Source organism: Rattus norvegicus, chromosome 8, assembly GCF_036323735.1.
Source record: "Rattus norvegicus strain BN/NHsdMcwi chromosome 8, GRCr8, whole genome shotgun sequence".
In the NCBI taxonomy this organism is placed as follows: Eukaryota; Metazoa; Chordata; class Mammalia; order Rodentia; family Muridae; genus Rattus; species Rattus norvegicus.
The window spans coordinates 47,199,405-47,220,931 of record NC_086026.1 but is presented as its reverse complement, the minus strand read 5'-3'; the positions used below and the strand labels follow the sequence as shown (position 1 = coordinate 47,220,931).

Below are 21,527 nucleotides of genomic sequence, written 5' to 3'. Positions count from 1 at the left end.
TTGACTATACAATTCTTTAAACTAAGCACTTCAAACCAAACCAAACAATCAGTGAAAAGGCTAATAAAAATGTACACAAATCTGTCAAATAACAAAACAAAAGTAGCCAGTAAACATTTTAAAATATTCGAAATCACTAATCATCAAAGGACAGCACATATAAACTATAGTGAGATTCTATCTCACCCCAATCAAAATGGCAGACATCAAGCAAACAGTAACATCAATGCTGAGAAAGGTGTGGAATAACATGAATAGTTTTTATCCTGCTAATAGGAAATTAAACACTTCCAGATACCATAATAATCAGTATAGAGGTTACTCAAGGTAATAGAAATAGATCTACCAAATGGCACAGCTCTATGACTTTTTGGTATTTTCCCAATTTCAAGTCACTATTCTACAAATTCACTATATTAAATACATAATGAAACCAACCTAGGTGACAAAGAATGAGTAAAGATAAAATTTATTTATACAGTGACCTTTTATCAGCCACAAAGAAGATTGAAGTTATTTCATGGGTAGTAAACTAATAATCTCATGGTGGTTTTACTAAGTAAATTAAGCAAGTCTAAGTAAGGCAAACGTCATATATTTTCTCTCCTCTATGGTTTCTATACACTATTAATGAGTAAATTGTATATTTCAAATAATAGTGTTGAACAATACACATTGTTACTTGTTTTTTATTATAATATAATTATTTTTCCAAATAAGGAAATAGTATCTAACACCATCTTAAAGTACATATTTTAATATGGTAATTGTAACCTGACAACTCAACCAAACTACTATACCTTATCATGACAGAAAAACAATCACTAATAACAGCAAACAAGAAGTGTTATTATGTAGCTCACCATTAGCACAGCACTTTATTATGAGATATCAATAATAATATATGTACTTTTTATTTGACCATCGAAGTCTGACAGAAAAGTTCTCTATTATAGCATCTTGGCTGGGCTCATATTCTCATAGTAGATGCCTTAGTTTTTGAATAATTGTGAAAATTTTCTCTAGAAAGCACATTGTTATTTTGCAATTTACTTTCCTCTTTCTTTGAATACAATATTAACTTTTATATTATTATTTCTATGGCATTTAAAGTACTTATAGACTATAATAATGAAGTTTTTTTGCAATGCTACAATTTCATAACTATTTTCTTCAGTACGATATGTAGATATAAGATAAAGAGATAGCAATATATAAAGATGTAGTAAGAGACAGAGACAGAGACAGAAAGAGATTAGTTTTGGTCTTGTGAATCAAACTCAGAAACAACACCATGCATGCACTGCATTAATAAGCCTTAATTAATTAATTAACAAGCCTAGCTGTGGTTCAATTATTCAGATGTAAACATTATTTCCTTTAAATACGAACAACAGGGTGATAGGGAAAATGGATTAGACATTATTATGACAATGTTTTCTGACCATAAATTAACACAGTGGTTTTAAAAAAATCATGTAGTCCACATATCAGGAAGGAAAAGCAACATTTTGAACCCTACTCCTGCGAAATATCAGAATGCTGCTTTGTTGCCGTAACTATAGGTCCTGAGAGACGAGGGCAAGAAGTATATTTAATAAATGCTCAAGCAAATATATCCCAGTTTAAATACATTATAAAATGCCATTACAAACTTGAAGCTAATAGCCTTTAATACAAAATTCTGGTAAATTCTCAATGATTTTTTTAATACAACTCCCATCTCTTCCAAGTAATATATTTGGTAGGTAGGTGAATGGACTTCATAGCAAAATGTGTCCATTAGATTTCAAATCAAATTTCAAACCTACCACTAAGCAGCTATATATACCCTTAACAAGTACATGAACCTCTCTTTGCCTCAGTTTTCTCATTTTGAAAAAAGAGCAATGGTACAGTATTATCATGTATTTCAAGGTTACTTTTTAAAATAAGTCCTTAGAATAGTGTCTAGCATATGAAATGTGCTTTATTTTAAACACATATAAAAAATGTGGTTTACTTATTCATAGGTTTCACTTTTTGGTGCATGTAATTTTCCTATATGGTAATTAGATATATACAAATAATAAAAAGTGTTAAACAAATAAAGGCAACACAAATTTTTAAAAAGAAACTACTAGCAAAATAACCTGAAAATTGCCAAAACTTTGACAACTGTCACCTCTTATCTGTGTTATTGAATATTTAGAAAACAAACCCATTGGATAAGGAAAGATAGATACAAAATTACAAAAACAATTAAGAAATCAGTTTGACATAAAGAATACTAGTCCATGGATTTTCTTGAATAAAAAAGGCTTATAGGAAAAAGTAGTAGGTAATGTTCTCCTTAACTAAAATAAGCTAGCAGAGGAGGGTCTTAATCTGATGTAGGTAAAAGACATGATCAAATGAAATACAAATGCAAATGTATCAGTGGCTGATAATGTCCAGATACAAGTAACATTGCATGGTAGAAGGAAAATGACACTGTAGAAAACGTATACAGTAGAAGCATAAGATAAAGGAAAGGTTATCAAAAACACAAACAAAAACGGAAGGAAAACAGCAGAAAAAAAGACAGATGTAAGACAAAAACCACTACATAGATCATTTGTTGAGTCTCTTCATGGTTCTCTTCATGGCAATCTTGACATCCTTGTTCCTGAGGCTGTAAATAAGAGGATTCAGCATGGAAACCAAGAATGTATAAAACACTGAGAAAATTTTCCCCTGGCCCACAGTCTCAGCAGAAGATGGCTTGACATAAGCAAGCAGCCCAGATCCATAAAAGAGACTAACAGTTATGATGTGGGACCCACAGGTTCCCATAGCTTTGGACCAACCCTTACCTGATGATATATGAATGATATTGTAAAGGATCATACCATAAGAGATTAAGATAATTAGGCTAGATAAAGTGATAACCGTACCCACCACTACAAAGCTCACAAGTTCATTTACGTAGATGCTACTGCAGGAGAGCTGGAGGAGAGGGAAGATGTCACACATGTAGTGGTTGATGATGTTAGAGTCACAAAAGCTGAGCCTGATCATACACCCTGTGTGAGCCATGGCCCCAGCAAACCCCATCAAGTAAGACCCAAACATCAGCATAAAACATATTCCAGGTGACATAACAACCTTGTACATAAGTGGCTGACAGATGGCCACATAGCGATCATAGGCCATGGCTGTCAGCACAGAACTCTCAGAGTTCACAAAAAAGCAGAAGAAGAACAGCTGAGTCATGCATCCTCTGAAGGAGATGGTGTTTTTCTCTAAAACAAAACTCATTAGCATTTTGGGGGTAAAAACAAATGAATAACAAAAATCAATGAAGGACAGATTGAAGATGAAAAAGTACACGGGAGTGTGAAGGTTTGAATTCAAGAAAATGATACTCATTAAGCTCAAGTTACCCATCACAGTGGCTGTGTAGTTCATCAAGAAGAGAAAAAATAGTGGGAGCTGGAGCTCAGGTTGGTCTGCCAGTCCCATAAGAATAAACTCAGACACAGAAGAATCATTTTCCATAATCATTTGCTTCATGTGTAGAATCTGTAAGAATAAGAATAGAAACCAACTCTAATCAGTATTACATCTTTCATTGTAAGTGAAAAGTTTGATTTATTGGTTTCTAAACTTGAGTTTAAAGAACACATAGCTCGACCTCGAAAGAGCACTTATTACATCCATCAATGATGCTCAGAAAAGCTACAAATGTTAAGTGAATGGTTCTTTGAATACTAACACGTTGATTCCTGTGTAATCCCTATTTCCTTTTCTCTACTCATGATATGTATCCAGAAAGAAAGATGTCAAACAACCTTAAGGGACTCAGAATATAACTTATTCCCTTTCTGTTGGTCATTACTAATAATTAGGACTTGATTATTTTCTTCCAAAGTCCAAGATTTATGAAAGTCGGAATTTCAAATGTAACTGTCAAGACAAAAATTCAATGCTCACCTCTAGTCATCTAGAAACTTCCTTGCTTTAGGGACTTGCAACCTGTTTTCTCACTGTTCAAGAAAACGAAGTAGGTAATTTTAACAAGTACAGATAATCTCTGACTTGCTAGAAGAGGTTCATTGCGGGAAGTGGAATATCAGTAGAATGCTCTTTGTACATACCCAAAATAAAAAATAAAAAACAACATTCTATGAGTCTCCAAAGCATTATGTCATTCAAATGAAAATATGAAGGTCAAGGCTTTGGTAATAAGTACAGAAAATAACTCTCTTCTTTGTAATATTCTCCCTGTGGGATGTGCCCCTTGAGGGCAAAACTTACTGAGTTTATGTTTACATCAAATGCTATAAAACTAAGGTGGGATCTTTGGAGAGTCAGAATCCTATTCAGTTTATAATTTCCCATCAGGGACTATCTAGTTCCCAGGGCAAAAGTTATGAGTGGTCCCCTTTGTCATTCTCATTATAATTCTACAAAGGAGTATTCAGAGAACTGTTGTTCACTTGCCATTTGTAACTGGGCAATATCAGATCACAGGTTTCAAACTCTACTAGTAGGTAGATGATAGATACATACCTGATAGATGATAGATAGATAGATAGATAGATAGATAGATAGATAGATAGATAGACTGATAGATAACAAACTCTAGAGATAAATTGAGAGAGGTGAAATAGCATTCAAGTAGTAAGAGTTTATATCTAATCTTTTCCAGAATTCAGTGACCTTCATTTATATATAATTATATCTTAAAACACTTATAAGTAAATCTTCTATTCACTTAATAAATATATAAACGCATTAAAAGTAATTTGGAAAATAACAGATGTGAGTTTTGAATTGGTAGAATTCTTGCTTAGAGTACAGAAGACTATACAATCAGTTTATATTCATACAGAAATTGTAAGTTACTTTTCTCATCATATGTATTATGGTAAAATATATAACAAAGAAAATTTAGGGGCAGAAAGCTTTAATTCATCTTAGAATTTCATGAGATTTTGCTGTCTCTGCAAGGAAAACATAGCACTATAGCCATTTGAGTATTGCAGCAGGAACATGCTGAAACTACATCCTACGTAGCTTTCATCAGAATACGGTGAGCTTCAGCCAGAACTTCAAGTAGATATAAACTTCAAGGCCTTCCCATCATAGTCTACTTTTTCCAGTGAGATCATACTCACTAAAAACAGTACAACCAGCTTAGAGAAGTGAGTCAAGCATATGAGTCTTCAGAGGTCATTTTACATTCACATGACAATATGTTCTGTCTACACTTCAGTAGACTTCTACCCACAACTGGTGGGTAGTTGCATAAATAATTTTTTAATTAGCATCAATGATATTGTAGTTTTAATTTCAAATGTTTGTTACTCTTATATACAAAGCAACTGGATTTCCCATTGAATTTTTCATTGTATTTTATTTTAAGTTATTTCATTAAAGTGGTTCTTTTTGATAGTTGTTATTTTTATTAGGATTTTTAATAGGCTTTCATATCATTAAAAGGAACTTTACATCATTATTTCTGAATGGCCTATATAGTAAATGTGTAAAGTTATCTTTCCACACAGCAGCATGGCTTCTAATACTGATTTGAAACAGTTATCTCAGTAACAAAACTGACAATATTAATTACAAATGCATGTGTAAAAATCCTGAAATTCTCATCCACTATTATGAAAGAAAAGTTACACAACCTGTTCAGAAAATATCTTGAAATTTTCAAACCAAGCTATACATATATGTAACATCTGAGGAAACATTATAAATGCATATATAAGTAGTCTATAAACATATACATTATTTGCTCAAAACAAATTTCTAAGTTCTTAACAAAATTTCATATCCAAAGAAACCCAAAATCTTGTATACAAATATTCATTGAAATGGCATGCATTATAATAAAAAGGACAAATAACAAAAATATTGATGAACAAATTTTAATAATCTTGTACTCCCTGTTTGTTTAGTTGACAGTAATATAATAAAGCTTGAATAATGATGAGTGTATTCAAGTATAGTTCACTAAAATTTAACCTTGGGTCAATAATAGAAAAACTTTTCTAATATGTTTAACCAGATATCTTTACTTCATTGATATCTTGACTACATCTGGACCCAGGGGTTCCTATCTTTCCATATCTTCATATCTCTTTATGATATGAATCTTGGCCAGTGTCAGCTTTCAGGTCCCACAGAATTCCTTGTGGCAGATCTTGGAGCTGTTAGGTCATCACAATATGCATGGTTCCTGAAAAGCAACGGGGACCAGGCTGCCAGCTCCTCCCTGTCCTCCAGATTTATCCTAAACAACTCCTTAGCTGTATCCATTGCTTTACAATTCTCTCTCTTTCTTTTCTTCTGTTCATTTATTATATGCACAATGGGTTAAAAACTGAGATCTGTATTAGGAACTCCATAAGCTAAAAAAGTCTAATACAGAGAACAGGAAAAGAATTATATTAGCACTGTATTGAATAATGTTACATGTTACATAGACATTCAGGTATTTTATGCTTTGCTTGACTGGCATGAGTTGTGTGGAAGAAGGTTCACAGGAAAAAGTAAAAGAAAAAATTAGATTTGCACATTTAAATAAAAAGTCTAGTTATTCAATATTGTTGTCATAAATACATGTACATAACTATACATTTAATATATACATATATGTGTTATGTATGTGTGTGTAGTAAAAATCAAACATAGGAACATACATAAGCAATCAGTTACTAGACTCTAAATGGTTTCTTTTTCACAAGTAAGTAGACATTTCACAAACACCATTTCCACTATCACAATGGGAATAATGACTTAGATATGTATTGTTATTGTGTTTTTTCTAAAAGAAATCAGTCCTTATCAAGCGCAGTGGCGAATTCCTTGGTATTTATAACAAAACATCTTTTGTATAAAAAGTACTGTCAGTGTTAGTGATATTTGAGAAGTCTGATACGAAATTAGCCTGATTCAACTGCAAATCTTTATAACATTAAACACTACTCAAAAAATGCATAGTGTCATTTTCTAATAGTGAGGTGAAAAAACTTAAAACAAAAAAATTCTTGAAAGACAATAAATAATGCTAGAAACTGACAACTTTATTGTGGCCAGGATTTTTTTTTATATATTCTCTCTTTTATTGCAATTCACACATGTTTTTAAAGATCTGAAACTGGAAAAGTTTTACAAAGTCCACTTAGAAAACTATAACACAAGTAAATTTATTAGAAAATATTCGACTCCATGACTTCCCTTTGTTGTAGAAATACAAAGATAAAGGATAAATAGAATTGTCTCAATATTCAAAAATATGACATTCCATATCTAAAGATGAAGCTGGATCCACGTTCAGGATGAGTCCCCTGATCATAAATATTTTCTTATCCTCATATAAGAAAATCAAGAATTTTTGTGGAGGAAAGTGACAAAATAATAAGGTGGAAATCTTGCAAGACTATAAAGCAAAAGGTGAATGAAAGAAAAGATAATATCGAAAAAGAAGGTGGTAAGAAAATGAAGTGAAGAGAAAGAATCAAATGACTATGGTAGCCCCAGTGGTTCACTCACTGTGAGTCTCCTCAGTGTTCTCTTCAGCGCAAGCTTGACATCCTTATTTCTGAGACTGTAAATAAAGGGGTTCAGCAAAGGCATCAAAAATGTACAAAGTAGGCAGAAAAATTTCCCTTGATTCACTGATTCATCAGATGATGTTTTGATATGGGTAAGCATACCAAATCCATAAAATAGGACAACAGTCATTATGTGAGAACTGCAGGTACTCATGGCTTTGCATAAACCCTTACCTGATGACAACTGAATGATATTAAAAAGAATCAAAGCATAGGAGGTTAAGATGAGAAAGCTAGATGCAAGGACTACTGTGCTGACAAAAACAGAACACACAAGCTCATTAGCGTAGGTGCTGCTGCAGGAGAGCTGGAGAAGAGGGAAGATGTCACACATGTAGTGGTTGATAATGTTCGAATCACAAAAGCTGAGCCTGATCATAAAACCTGTATGGACAATTGCAGCAACAAACCCCATCACATATGAACCAAACATCATCAGGGAACATGTCACAGGAGACATGATGACCATGTACAGCAGGGGTTGACAGATGGCAACATAGCGATCGTAAGCCATGGCTGTCAGCAAATAGCACTCAGAATTGACAAAAAGGCATATGAAAAACAGCTGCGTCATGCATCCTGTAAAAGAAATTACATTTTTCTCTAAGACAAAACTCATTAGTGTTTTGGGAGTAAAGACAAATGAATAACATAGATCAATAAAAGAGAGGTTAAAGAGAAAAAAGTACATAGGTGTCTGAAGGTTTGAATTCCAGCAAATGAGACTCATTAAACTCAAGTTTCCTACCACAGTGGTTATATAGTTCACCAGGAACAGGAAAAACAGGGGCAGCTGGAGTTCAGGTTGGTTTGTCAGTCCTGTGAGAATGAACTCAGTCACAGAAGAGTCATTCCCCATAGCCATTTGTATCACCAGTAGATCTGTAGAAACAGTAGTGAAGGGTCACATTAGCAAGTTCTCTGTCACTGATTAAAAAAGGACAGAGCTGTTTGTTATAAGTTTATCGTTGTCTAAAGCCACTCCATAAAGTACTCAAAGAACATTACTTCCTAACCCTAAGAAATCCCCATTTCTTCCTTCTTACCAGTGAATAGTATCAATTATGAGAAAATACTGACAGAATTCCTTAAGCAGTTCAACAGCATTTCTACTCTTTTATTTAATCTTCATTAGGAATTAGGAATAGAAAGAGAAATAAGCAGGATCTGTCTCGCAAATAAATGACTTATATAGCTTTGTGTTTGTTTGAAGGAATGTGATAAAGATAAAGATGATTGATGAGTTGCTCACCTCTGTTCCCCTGAATATGTCACTGCTGTTGAATCACACAGTTCCTTTAACTCCAGTGTCCTAAGGGTTCTAAGTGTCTAATGATGAAGGAGTATTAGCTATCAGTATAATTCTGGCTATAGTTTCTAGGTCATGTCTACAACATGATTTCAGTTTGAGATTTTCTTTAATAGGTTCTTGTTATTTGCACAAAGGAAAATAATAATCTCATTTGAGCATCGAATTCATCTTTTCACTCAAATGAAACTCTTAGGACTTGGCATTTGGGCGAAATATATTAGAAGTAGAAGTGCTCTCCTTGAGGACCACACCTAAATTGAGTAAGTCCCTTAACGTAAAAATTAAAAAAAAAATAAAAACCTGTGTTTACATCATGTATGGTGGATGTAAATATTCTCTCTCCACAGACTCAAAGCTCTGCTTAGTTTGTAATTTTCCATTAGGAATAGCTAATTCCCTGAGCAGAATATTGGTTGTTCCCTTCAGAATTCTACTCATTATGCCCTGCAAAACTCTGCAAGGGAAAAATCCCAGGTCATACTCGGTTGCCATTTCTAGTAATTTTCTACAAACCCATACAATTGCATCAGTAACCACAAGTTCGTAGATGAACACTCTACAGAAGAGGAGCAAAGAGTCAATAAAAACGGAAGAGGAACTCAAAACATCTGAGTTTAAATCCAGGCTTTTCTACTTCTTAACAATGAAATTGTATATCAAGGTTATAATTTCTCTCGCCTTGCAAATTTATATTTACATAATTATATTGCTATGGATATCTATAAAATAAGGCTCATGAAAAAGGGTCTGGGATATGGCTCAGTGGTAGAAACCTTATTTTGCATACAGGAGACTTTGGGTTTAATCTCAGCATTTTAACAGTGATAATAATAGTTATATGAAATAAGACAAAAGAACTGCTGTTTCATATTCTTGTTTTAATTAAATTAGATGTTCCATATAATATGAGACTGTCCTAACAAATAGAATGGTATAATTCCTCTGCCCTGTTCCATATCTTTATCCAGATAAACTAGGATTTCTCATTCTTATCAGAATGGACATTCAGAGGAAGTAAATATATATTGTATTACTCTCCTGTGTAACAAATAATGGACAATATCCCTTGGCCATGCCCATTGCATGCCAGTACTATAATTCACATCAGTTGTGACCAATAAAATTTCTCTAGACATTGTAATATATGGTGTGGACACTGTCTTGGAGTTTCTGTTGCTATGAAAGGAACATCATGATCAGAGCAAAACTTACAAAGGAAAGTGTTTAATTGGGGATAGCTTACAGTTCAAAGGTTTAGTTCATTAATATCATGGCAAGAAACATGGCAGCATACAGACAGACAGAAGTGCTGGCAAAAGAGCTGGACATTTTACATCTGAATTACCATACGGCTAAAGGGCTTGAGCTTCTGAGACATCAAAGCCTGACAGTAACCATCATAGCACAAACTAATAACTAGGAGATGATCTTCTTGAGATCATCTTGAGATCTTGAGATCATTGCCTTGGATTAAAATCTATGAAGGAATTCTGGTAGGCCAGGCCTAGGAGAAACTCATTTTAGAAGGACTCCGGCTATTAATATGTTTTTGCTGTTATTATTACATATAATATAATGAAGTTCAAGAAGCACAAAGTGCAGATGCTTCACTCCTTAAAAGGGGAACAAAAATATTCATAGGAGAGGATATGTAGGCAATGTTTGGAGAAGAGACTAAAGGAAAGGACGGGCATTCTGAACCTGCCACACACGTGGCCCATATATATACAGCCACCAAAACTAGATAAGATTGATGAAGCTAAAAAAATTCATGATGACAGGAACCAGATATAGATGTCTCCTGAGAGGCACAGCCAGAGCATGACAAATACAAAGGCGAATGCTAGCAGCAAACCATTGAACTGAGAATGGGGTCCCTTTTGGAGGAATTAGGGAAAGGATTGAAGGAGCTGAAGGGGCTTGTAAACCCATAAGAACAACAATGCCAACCAAACAGAGCTCCCAGGGACTAAACCACTACCCAAAGAATTCACACAGACAGACCCATGTCTCCAGCTGCATAAGTAGCAGAGGATGGCCTTGTTGGGTACCAATGGAAGGAGAAGCCCTTGGTTCTGCCATGGTTGGACCCCTAGCGCAGGGGAGTGTCAGGGTGGGGTTGTGGGAAGCAGATGGTGGATGGGGACAGGAACACCCTTATGGAAGAAGGGGAGGATGATAGGATAGGGGGCTTATGTTAGGGAAAGGGACTAACATTTGAAATGTAAACAAAACATAGTCAATAATAAAAAAAAAAGTCTAGTCACTATAGGTAGCTATTGGTACCCTTTGCCAGGGAGAGTGGGAGCAACTCTCTCTAGTGGAGGAAAACTAGTTTCCTTTGGACCTGTCAATCCAGTCGTTTTGTTAAGGAAAAGGGTTAATGTACTCTTCTCAGCTGAAATTGGGTTATCATTGTCAGGGCATAGAAAGGCTGGAATGTTAGATGAACGTGGAGACAGGATTAAGGCAATGAATATTAATCAAAAGCATTTGGTTTGGTGATCCATCTGAATAGTTGGGGAACAATCACATTGTACTAGTTAATGTCCCCTTTCAGCAAATTCAGGGCTCTCTAGTTTTGTAATCTTCCTGGGACAGGGGTGGCATAGATCACCTTGGAGCAATTTGTAGTCCACACCTGATTTCTGGATGGTGTCAAACAGTTGAGTGAAAAATCTACCAAGACAGGAACAAAAGTTAAAGTTAAGAAACTTAAAGGAAAATTTTACATTCGGAACTTCCTTCTCAGGAGCAGACAATAGCTGGAGAACTTAGGCTGTTGATTGACATGACAGGAGCGCTTATCTGGAGTATGTTCACCCCGTTACCAGTGTACTCAAGTTGTGAATCCCGGAAGCTCACATGAATTCTTTTAAGGAGAGAGAGAGAGAGAGAGAGAGAGAGAGAGAGAGAGAGAGAGAGAGAGAGAGAGAGATATCAGAAAATTGCTGAAATAGACTCACATCATTGTATCACAGTAAAAGCTTGAAGACCCAAACCCAAATTACTTGGGGTTAAAATCTCTGTCCATAGGCTTGCATAGATAATTATACTTTGGACAGAGATATTTTTTATCATAGTGAGATGTACTCTTAAGTCTATATTTAGAAGAAAAGCAAAGGAAATTTAAATAGTAGTCTGTATTTTATCAAGATAGACTAACAGCTTATCAGAACTCCATTAATCAAGATGTTAAAACTCTGAACTTTGGGAATCTTACAATCACACATGATTTTTAAGTTTTCATTATTCTTATTTTTTAATTATTTCCTCAGAGTTTTACATGTTGCATGTACACACCTTAAGTCATTTTCTTGGACCCTCATAACTTGCATAGCTTTCATGTCTCAGTCCTCAACTGTTGCCCTTCCTCAGAGCTTCACCTTTACTTTTGCTTTTCTCAGTCGAAACTTTTACCAGGTAACACATTAGGAACTGGACTTTTTATCTATCATAGGAAGATTTTTCTATTAAACAATTTTACATGTCATGCTGAATATGTCTCTGAAGAATTTTGAGGCCATCTATTCACTTTGATTTACTTTAAATAAGCTTTATTTGTTTTTAATTACTTAATATAGGCTTAAATAAACTGAAGCCTAAATAAATCTTGCCCTTGTAAAATGAGTTACATTTTTAATTAGCATAGTCATAAGCCGAGTTTTGATGACATTAAAAAGCTTTATCCTTTACAAGGTTACTTACTATTAACTTGTGTGTCTTATCATTAACAGTCTACAAGTTAGAGGATTAGATTTCACAGTCTTATTTCTGTCAAGTTTGAGCCTTACAAAAATCACAATTATTGAATTGAAAGGTCTTTTACTGTCAAAATAAAGTTTGAAATCATAAATGTAGTGGAAAAGTACCTTTTATTTCCTCAGATAAAGGGATGAGATAAAATCTGTAACCAACCTGTGTGAATACATGGCTTGGGCTGAGCCCAGAGCATTTCTTTCTCTGCTCTAACTATCCCTAGGTCTAAGCATAGGAGCCTCTCACCTCCTTATGATCTAATCGTCCAAGCTTGCTGATTCAACCCTGCTTTTATAGGCTTCTGCCTGAACTATTTTGCTTGGCCCCATAGTACTTTGACAATATGTTCCAATCTTCTGACTCATTCTCATTCTCTGACTCGTTTTGTCTTCCTGTGTCTAACTTGTTCTCTTTGAAAACTATCCCTGTAAAACTGCCATCATCTCTCATTTCTCTTGTCTTCTCTTGCCTTCCCTTGTCTTCATTTCTCCTCCTCCTCCCCTCCTCCTCATCCTCCCCTCCTCCTCCTCCCTCCCTACTCCTATCTCCCTCCTTCCCTCCTTCCCCCCTCCCTCTTTCCCTTCCTCTCTTTCTCCCCCCATCTCCCCACTGTGCTTTTCTCATGAGAGTTGAGTTGAGCATACCCTATCTCTGACTCATCCTGTTGAATCATCCTCTGATTCATCATTTTGTCGTCTCCTCAGTTAGACATCACTTCAAACGTGCTTGCTTCCTTCTACACACTAACTTTACCTTCATTGATTCAGATTAAAGATGTATACTAAGGGTGTCCCTGTATTCCAGCCAGAGGGATTAAATGTATGTCATTCCTGTGATATCACACAGACAGAGAAGGTATTTGGATACCATCTCTTGCCAGACCACCCATGTTGCTGAAGTAAAATTTCTCTATAGTAAAGCCTATAGAAAGAATGAAAATCTTATTTTCGTTCTTTCATACTGCATCATTACAGAATACCACAGTTTATTTTATGACTCAGTTTATACAAATACCTAAAGTTTAACAAAGTCAGCAAAGACAAAGAGGCCAGACCTACTTTCTTCTTTTTTTTTTTTTCCCTGTTTCTCAAGATTGTTTACTTTATGGTCCATCAGTTCCTGGGAGAAGCTTCCTGATTCTCAAGATTATTCTCTAAGATTTTAATCTAACTTTATGGTTAGCTAGTACAGGTACAGGGCAGGGTCTGGAATTTGAGGTATTTGGGGTTTTTTTAAACTTCTGACTTCTTAGCTGCATTTTTATTTTGCCTAAGAATTAATTTATTTTAAAGAGTACAAGACTTATACATTTGACATATAAAAGTTAATTCCTCAGTTGTACAGAAATATAAGAGAATGACAATATAAATACAATTTTGTAGCAAAATAGAATATTCTGTGTGATGATTATTTTATAATTATTTTTTCAGTTTAGACTAGAATTTTTTCAAGTATGGTATTTGGTGTTGATTAATTCTTTTTTTAAGTATTTTTTTATTAACTTGAGTATTTCTTATTTACATTTCAAATGTTATTCCCTTTCCCGGTTTCCAGGCAAACATCCCCCTAATCCCTCCCCCTCCCCTTCTTTATGGGTGCTCCCCTCCCTACCCTCCCCCCATTGACGCCCTCCCACCAACAATCACGTTCACTGGGGGTTCAGTCTTAGCAGGACCAAGGGCTTCCCCTTCCACTGGTGATCTTACTAGGATATTCATTGCTACCTATGAGGTCAGAGTCCAGGGTCAGTCCATGTATAGTCTTTAGATAGTGGCTTAGTCCCTGGAAGCTCTAGTTGCTTGGCATTGTTGTTCAAAAGGGGTCTCGAGTCCCTTCAAGCTCTTCCAGTTCTTTCTCTGATTCTTTCAATGGGGGTCCTATTCTCAGTTCAGTGGTTTGCTGCTGGCATTCACCTCTGTATTTGCTTTATTCTGGCTGTGTCTCTCAGGAGAGATCTACATCTGGCTCCTGTCTGCCTGCACTTCTTTGCTTCATCCATCTTGTCTAATTGGGTGGCTGTATATGTATGGGCCACATGTGGGGCAGGCTCTCAATGGGTGTTCCTTCTGTGTCTGTTTTAATCTTTGCCTCTCTATTCCCTACCAAGGGTATTCTTGTTCCCCTTTTAAAGAAGGAGTGAAGCATTCACATTTTGATCATCCGGCAGACCTACTTTCTTAAGGTAGTTTCTGTTAGCCTGAATAGACATTAGGTAAGGAAAAGTATTCTATAAGCCTTATGCCAAACTGCTTTGAGCATTATCTTGCTGCATCATTCCTCAATTCATGATTCTCCTAGATATAACCCTAATTCTTAGCTTCTCTTAGACTTCTTCCCATTTCTAATTTCTCTTTTATCCCTTGCATCCTAAGTCATTCATCTGTTCCCCCAGTGTCTGTTATTCTTTATCTATAATGATACAGATCTCTGCCATCTTAGTCTATATAAAACTCTGTCCAGACCCTAGCTCAAGACATTAAACTTCTGGTGGTCTCTTATAAGCCATATTTTCTCTGTTTTCAAAATGTTATTGATACATTGTGAATTTTGCATCATGTACCCCAATCCTTATCATCTCCCATCACCTCAATTCTGTCCTTTACTCTATATCATCTGTTAACTCTGGGAACATATGGAAGGACTTTACTCTTGTAACCTCCTCCCAAATAAAAATAAAAAAAAACAAACAAAATAAAACAATGCATAGAAATGCTTGTCATGGAGGCCATAGTGTGTCACAATGTGACCCCACAGTGTATCTCCACAGGGTGCCCCCACAGTCTATCCCTCTGTCTGCATACCTTCTCTTGCACATGTTCATTGCAATGAGTCTGGCTTCTGTGACATCATCAACATTGGATCCTCACTGGGCCTCCTCCTAGTTATCCTGTTGTTGTTTTATGTCATGGAGATCCTGCTGCTTTGGATCAGTAGAACTAGCCTAGTCCTTCCATATGTTCCGAGAGTTAACAGATGATATAGATATGGGGTTTGGCTGACTTGAAGTTCTGGATCTGTGCATGGATGGGAGCTGAGCTGGTCAGACCACTGAGTCTTCTGTATCAGCACCATCAACAGGAGCTCTCCAACACAGCTCCAGCTAATTCTCTCAAAGCTACTCACTTCAAGAGGCAAGGTCAGCGTTCCTGCCATCATGCCCTTGAGGACATCGTGTCTGCATCCAAAGTCAGCTCTCCTGCCCTCACATCCTCAGGATTGGCTCAACTGTGCCTTTTCCATCAAGGCCATAATAGGGCTCTTTTGCCCATAATAGGGCTGACTAACAGGCCCCCACCACTGGATCCAGCTTGTATTTTTCACTCAAAATACCTGACAATGTATGTCAGTCCCTGCTAGTGACTATCAGGTAGGCATCAAAAAACCTGGTCAAAGGCAAGTATCCCTAAGCAGGGGGAAGGGTGTATATGTGACTTGGACTGATCTCTTCCATGAAACAGCTTTCCCCATCTCCTTTTCTACTTGGATTTTCTTCTAGCAGTAGTTTTGTCTTAACAATTTTTAAATAGATTTATAAGGTCTGCTACTCTGGGTTCTGAGCAGGTGCATTCTATTAACTCAGGTATGTATCTAGCCATAGCCCCCTATTTAAAGTGAAAAATAGAGTTTGTAAAATAACTAGAAGACTCTCTGCACATATAAACCAGAGAAGTTTTTTGACCTATTGAATTTTGTGGATATTCAAAGACAAACATTTTGGTTTTGTGAATATTCTGAGACACACTAAAACCCAGAAGACATGATATTTAGCCTTTTTCAAAAAATAGAGTAAAAAGTTACTGAGCATAGTAAATAAAGTCTCATTTATATTTCTATATTTGAGGAATAAAATTATTAAAACCTTTTATTTACATCTTTAATTATTATAGCCTCTTCGATGTTGTTTCCCAAATGCTACTATTTGCTTAGGTATTACGCTAAAGAACATGGCTAAGGTAAAAGATAATTGCCTATGTACTCCCATTTGTAAGGCATTTCATTTTTATTTTCAATCTTTGTATATAAATGCATATATGGGCATTTTAATGTCTTAGTAAATATGCATTATTTTAAAATCCTATTTCCATAAACTCTGTTTTAATGATTTTTGTCTTCATCTTTTATTTTTAGCTTAAGGATAAAAACTCATCCTAATTTGAAAGTCTTTGAGACCAGTTTTTGTCTCCTTAGTTTGTTTATATCATAAAGTCACCTTAATTAAGATGGTGGTGAAGTTGCATAGGTATTATTTGGGATGCTTTTATTTTCTTTACAATTAGATGTAAATTTAAGTTATATATGTACTATGTTGTAATAAATAAAGAATATCTATTAGTAAATATTCAATTATCAAAGCCTTTTAATATAAGTTTAAATAAAAATTGTGTTATAGATTTTACAAAAGTTAAGCCATATTCAATGGACTTAAAAAGAGTTTAAGCAATAGTCTTACAAATCTTGAGATAAAGTTGATAATGCAGCAAAAGTCTTAGAGCGCTACATGAAACCAAAATTGTGAGGAGTACCAACAATCCCCATTATGAATAGTCTACATTTTAGCTGTATTAAAGCATAAAGTGCCTTCTCTTGATCTGTTTTTTTTTTTTCTCTACTTCTCACAAAGTCAGGTGGCTCACCTGACATAAAACATGAATTTGGAAGAAACTTTAAATAAGCATGCTTGCAACAGAATGGGAGTAGAAGAAGCTGTATTCAAACTCCAGAGCTAGCTTTTTAATAAAGTACAACAACATAAAATAACATTTTAATATTACCCATGTCTAACATCACTTGAACTGCTACATGACTGAATCCCGTGACCATAGACAGGAATCAGAGATAGTAGAGAAAAGGGAAACCTGAGAGATAAGAGACTCTGGTGAGGCAGCTGCAGTAGGTCAAAACAGACAGAGGTGCATAAAACAGAGAGAGTAGAAAGCTCTGGGAACCAGCAGCATCAAGACACAGTTTTCTATGTCTGTCTGTAACTGGAAAAGATCAACGAGATCACAAAAACACATGCAAGAGACAGAGACAATAAAATTGAAATTAACAAATACAGAACAACACATATCATCTGTTTGATGAATCAAAGATTTGACCCATTGTTTTAATTTTCTCAAGTGCAGTAAGCAACACAACAAAAAAACTATTCAACACTGCAACAAACTTATGAGCAAACCATAAAAAGAATACATGTTGATCAAACAGAAGCTTAAAAAGACAGAGTTCATTCAGTCAGTGGAAATCATATCAAAACAAACATTTAGGGGACACCTTCATTCATATACTAGGCAGCCAAGTATCATCTCAATTTTTGCTGCAGCTCCCTCAGGTAAGGAGCATCCCAATTTCTCTGTACCCAGGCCAAGAGTCCTTATGGAACTAAACAATGAGGGTGAGCAGTGTCTAGACTGAGCTTCTGACTTGAAAATTAACTCTGGGCACAGCCTTTCCTTAATTCCACCAAAAAGCATGCTACAGACAGGGTGCTAGACTACACTGTTAAAGACATATGAAGACATATAGATATTTCTTTTCCACATTCTTGGCATGGAGAAACTGCTGGTGATTTTCCCCAAGCACTGGGTTTCTCATATGTGTGTGTATATATATATCCCCAGAGTGAGAACCTTCAGGACTGCAAAACAAGTCATAAAAACTGGTAGCTCCAGCTGTTGTCTGAGTCCTAATTCCTAGGACTCGGCATTTCCATGATGTCATGCCAAGCCACGTAAGACAGGGCTTTATAATGGCAATAAAACATATGCTTACATTCCATTTATGTGCAGACATACATCCTGCAGTCAGGAGGTTACATTCTGTTGATATACACACATGTATCCTTGTCTAAGTGCAGCCATGTGTCAGCATAATCACAGCTTTTAGCAAACATATGTCTGGCATACTTCATGGTTATTTTGAACAAGCAAGCTTTGGTTACAGAAGCAGGAGCAGTGGTTGACATTTTGACCGTTGTTGTGATAAACAACACTTTCCTTATAACTGAGCAGAAGGAGTTCTTAACATTCCTTAACTTTCCATCTACACTTGGGCCCATGGAGCTTTCAGTCTAGAGAAAATTTTGTTTCATAAATCTATTGAACACAGTGAGTTAAACTTAAAATATAATGTTCGCCATCACATAGTGAACTTACAGTCATAATCTATCCAATGAAGACATAGCAAGTCCCTATATTCACAAATATGCCCTCAATTCCATGAGGGGAAAACCTAGTGTAGGTTCCCTTTATCATGAATGATGAAAGTTACTGTTTCAGTGCAGCAGAATTACAATAGACTTTTTACTTCCTCTTAATGAAACTGCTTTAAGATGATGAAATAGACAAAATTTGAAAGGGCATTCACATCATCTCCTGACTTCAGGCTTATGGGAAGCAAAAAAGTCTTTAAATTGAAATCTCCTTTAAATCATACCAGAGGTTTACTAAGTGAAGAAGTGAGACACTGTCTCTGAGATAGCCACATAAAACTTGTAAATGTAACAAACCACAGTAGTAATTGAGATGTTGGGGGAGGGTGTGGAAACGGGAGGGTGGATGGGAGAACACCCTTATAGAAGAAGGAGAGGGGGATGGGATAGGGGGCTTTTGTCTGGGAAATCAGGAAAGGGAATAACATTTGAAATATAAGTTTAAAAAATCCAATAAAAAATGATGTAGCCATGTGGACAGATACTTGCCAAGAATGAAAAAGGGTCAGGATATGACGCCCCCACACACAGACTAAAAAATAATAAAATAAATATATACAGGTAAAAAAATTCTTGACTTTTACATTTCTAAGTACAATATTATTTGGTGGTTTTTAGATAAATCTTCATGATTTCTAAGGATAGAGAGAACTGTACTGATAGATAGATACACAAATATGCTTGTTCAGTCTTCAATACTGAGAAAGATAAATATGATTTTGGAAAATTACAGTAAACTATTCTCTCTTCCTTAAAAAATGGGTTAATCATCATTCACTGTTTTCACTTCTGAAATTTCCTCAATAATTAATTTAGTTTCAAATAATTTTGATTCAACACTATTTTCAAAATATTGTTTTGAAATATTTGTTTTTTAGTTGTTCAAATTATTAGTTTACAAAATTTTGGGGAAAACTCAGAGCCATAGGAATGTAAACAAATGTTCTAACGATGAACTACTTCTCCAGTCTTCTCACTAGTCGTAAACATCATATTTCTTAGCAAATACATTCATAAAAAGTACACATTCTACTTAGGTAAAAGAATTCTCTTCAAAACTTTTCTCAGTGCAATGTGGACATCCTTATTCCTTATACTGTAGATGAAAGGATTCAGCATTGGACCCACAATGGTATAAAAAATGGTAGAGATTTTCTCTTCATCTACAGGTGCACTAGAAGGCTTAAAATACATGAAGGCTACAGCTCCGAAGAAAAGAGAAACAGCTGCTACATGGGAGCCACAGGTACTGAAGGCTTTTGAGCGACCTTCTGCAGAATGGATGCTGAGGATGTTGGAAAGGATCAAGGTGTAAGAAACAAAGAGAGTCAATGTAGGTATTATTACATTGACACCCACAAAAATGAAAACCACCAGCTCATTGCTGGAGGTGCTTGTGCAGGAGAGTTTCCTGAGAGGTGGTACATCACACATATAGTGATTGATGATGTTGCCATCACAGAAGGTCATGTTTAAAACACTACCTGTATGGGCCATGGCACCAACAAACCCCATTACATACACCGCCACAATCATCAAGTGGCAGACCTGATGGGACATGGTGACCTGGTAAAGCAGGGGCTTACAGATGGCAGCATATCTGTCATAGGCCATCGCTGTCAAAATATAGCATTCATCAATAATAAAGAAGGCAAAGAAAAAGAGCTGAGTCATGCACTCAGCATGAGAGATGATGTTCTGCTTCACAAAACCCACCAGCATTCTGGGGGTTATGACAGAGGAGTAGCAGAGATCTGTGAAGGAGAGGTTGAAGAGAAAGTAGTACATGGCGGTGTGCAGGTGAGGACTCAAAACAATCAGAACAATCAAGCCCAGGTTCCCCACCACAGAGACCACATAGATTCCCAAGAAGAGGAAGAAGAGAGGCAGCTGGAGCTCCGGCTTCTGTGTGAGGCCCAGCAGGATAAATTCTTTCACTGAAGAGACATTTCCTAAAGTCATTCTTCCTTAGGTTGGATCTGCAAGAACAGTAAAAGTTGTAACCTGAACACAACCCTCTTCAGCCTATAACATTAAAGAAAGACTAAGAACCAGAATATGATAACTTCAAGATCGCCCTTCTTTGTTCCTTTGCCTCCCACATTTTATGGAACTTAATGTGCAGATAAATATATGAAAGGCAATTTCGTAGGGAATAATTTTCATGGAAGCAATGATTATTATTGTCTCTGTAGCATCTCATTTCTACATCTACCTTGACAATCTACCTTCTACTTAAAGCTCAGTGGTAATCACAAAAGAGAAGGGACAAACTACATCAAAGACTCACTGGGTCTCTCTCATAATTAGTTTCAGGGAATGAAATTCATGCATCCAATTCAACACTTACCTTTGTACATGAGAACAGCGCAAGGGACCTTACTGAGTCTATACTCTCACAGAAGGGCCAGTGCACATGCCATGGATGAACTGTAAAGGTATAGAGTTCAGAGGAAACAAAACCTTTTCTGTTGTTTCTGGGTTTGGCTCTTTGGTGGTGAGGGAACTAAATTTGAAGCGGGGAATCTAGAGTCCTCATTCCTCCAGGTTCTAAGAAGCCATGAGTCTGAATCATGATTTCTGCTGCAGATGTTTACCAGAATGCCTTTTCTATCACAGAGGTTAATAGACAGCAACCACTGATGTCATGAGAGCC

The 21,527-nt window shown here is 36.0% G+C and overlaps 3 protein-coding genes across 5 annotated transcripts; all 3 read right to left on the bottom strand.

Annotated features, from left to right (window-relative positions):
• Window positions 1-2,592: 2,592 nt before the first annotated feature.
• Or8c16c (olfactory receptor family 8 subfamily C member 16C) lies at window positions 2,593-3,534 on the bottom strand. Its single transcript, NM_001000814.1, has one exon. It carries the CDS (start codon window positions 3,532-3,534, stop codon window positions 2,593-2,595), a length of 942 nt encoding a protein of 313 aa, NP_001000814.1.
• Window positions 3,535-7,037: 3,503 nt separating this feature from the next.
• Or8c13 (olfactory receptor family 8 subfamily C member 13) lies at window positions 7,038-9,085 on the bottom strand. Of its 2 annotated transcripts, XM_063265952.1 has the most exons (2): window positions 8,842-9,085; window positions 7,038-8,471 (listed from the first exon to the last, which is right to left on the bottom strand). In XM_063265952.1, the coding sequence occupies exon 2, from the start codon at window positions 8,452-8,454 to the stop codon at window positions 7,501-7,503; it is 954 nt and encodes a 317-aa protein (XP_063122022.1). In that variant the 5' UTR covers window positions 8,455-8,471; window positions 8,842-9,085; the 3' UTR covers window positions 7,038-7,500. The 2 variants fall into 2 exon arrangements, with proteins under 2 accessions (XP_063122022.1, NP_001000965.1); NM_001000965.1 differs by lacking the exon at window positions 8,842-9,085 and having other exon boundaries at window positions 7,501-8,454.
• An 8,651-nt stretch (window positions 9,086-17,736) lies between these two features.
• Window positions 17,737-21,527, bottom strand: Or8b101d (olfactory receptor family 8 subfamily B member 101D). Of its 2 annotated transcripts, XM_063265320.1 has the most exons (2): window positions 21,222-21,527; window positions 17,737-20,850 (listed from the first exon to the last, which is right to left on the bottom strand). In XM_063265320.1, exon 2 carries the CDS (start codon window positions 20,831-20,833, stop codon window positions 19,901-19,903), a length of 933 nt encoding a protein of 310 aa, XP_063121390.1. In that variant the 5' UTR covers window positions 20,834-20,850; window positions 21,222-21,527; the 3' UTR covers window positions 17,737-19,900. The 2 variants fall into 2 exon arrangements, with proteins under 2 accessions (XP_063121390.1, NP_001000488.1); NM_001000488.1 differs by lacking the exon at window positions 21,222-21,527 and having other exon boundaries at window positions 19,901-20,833.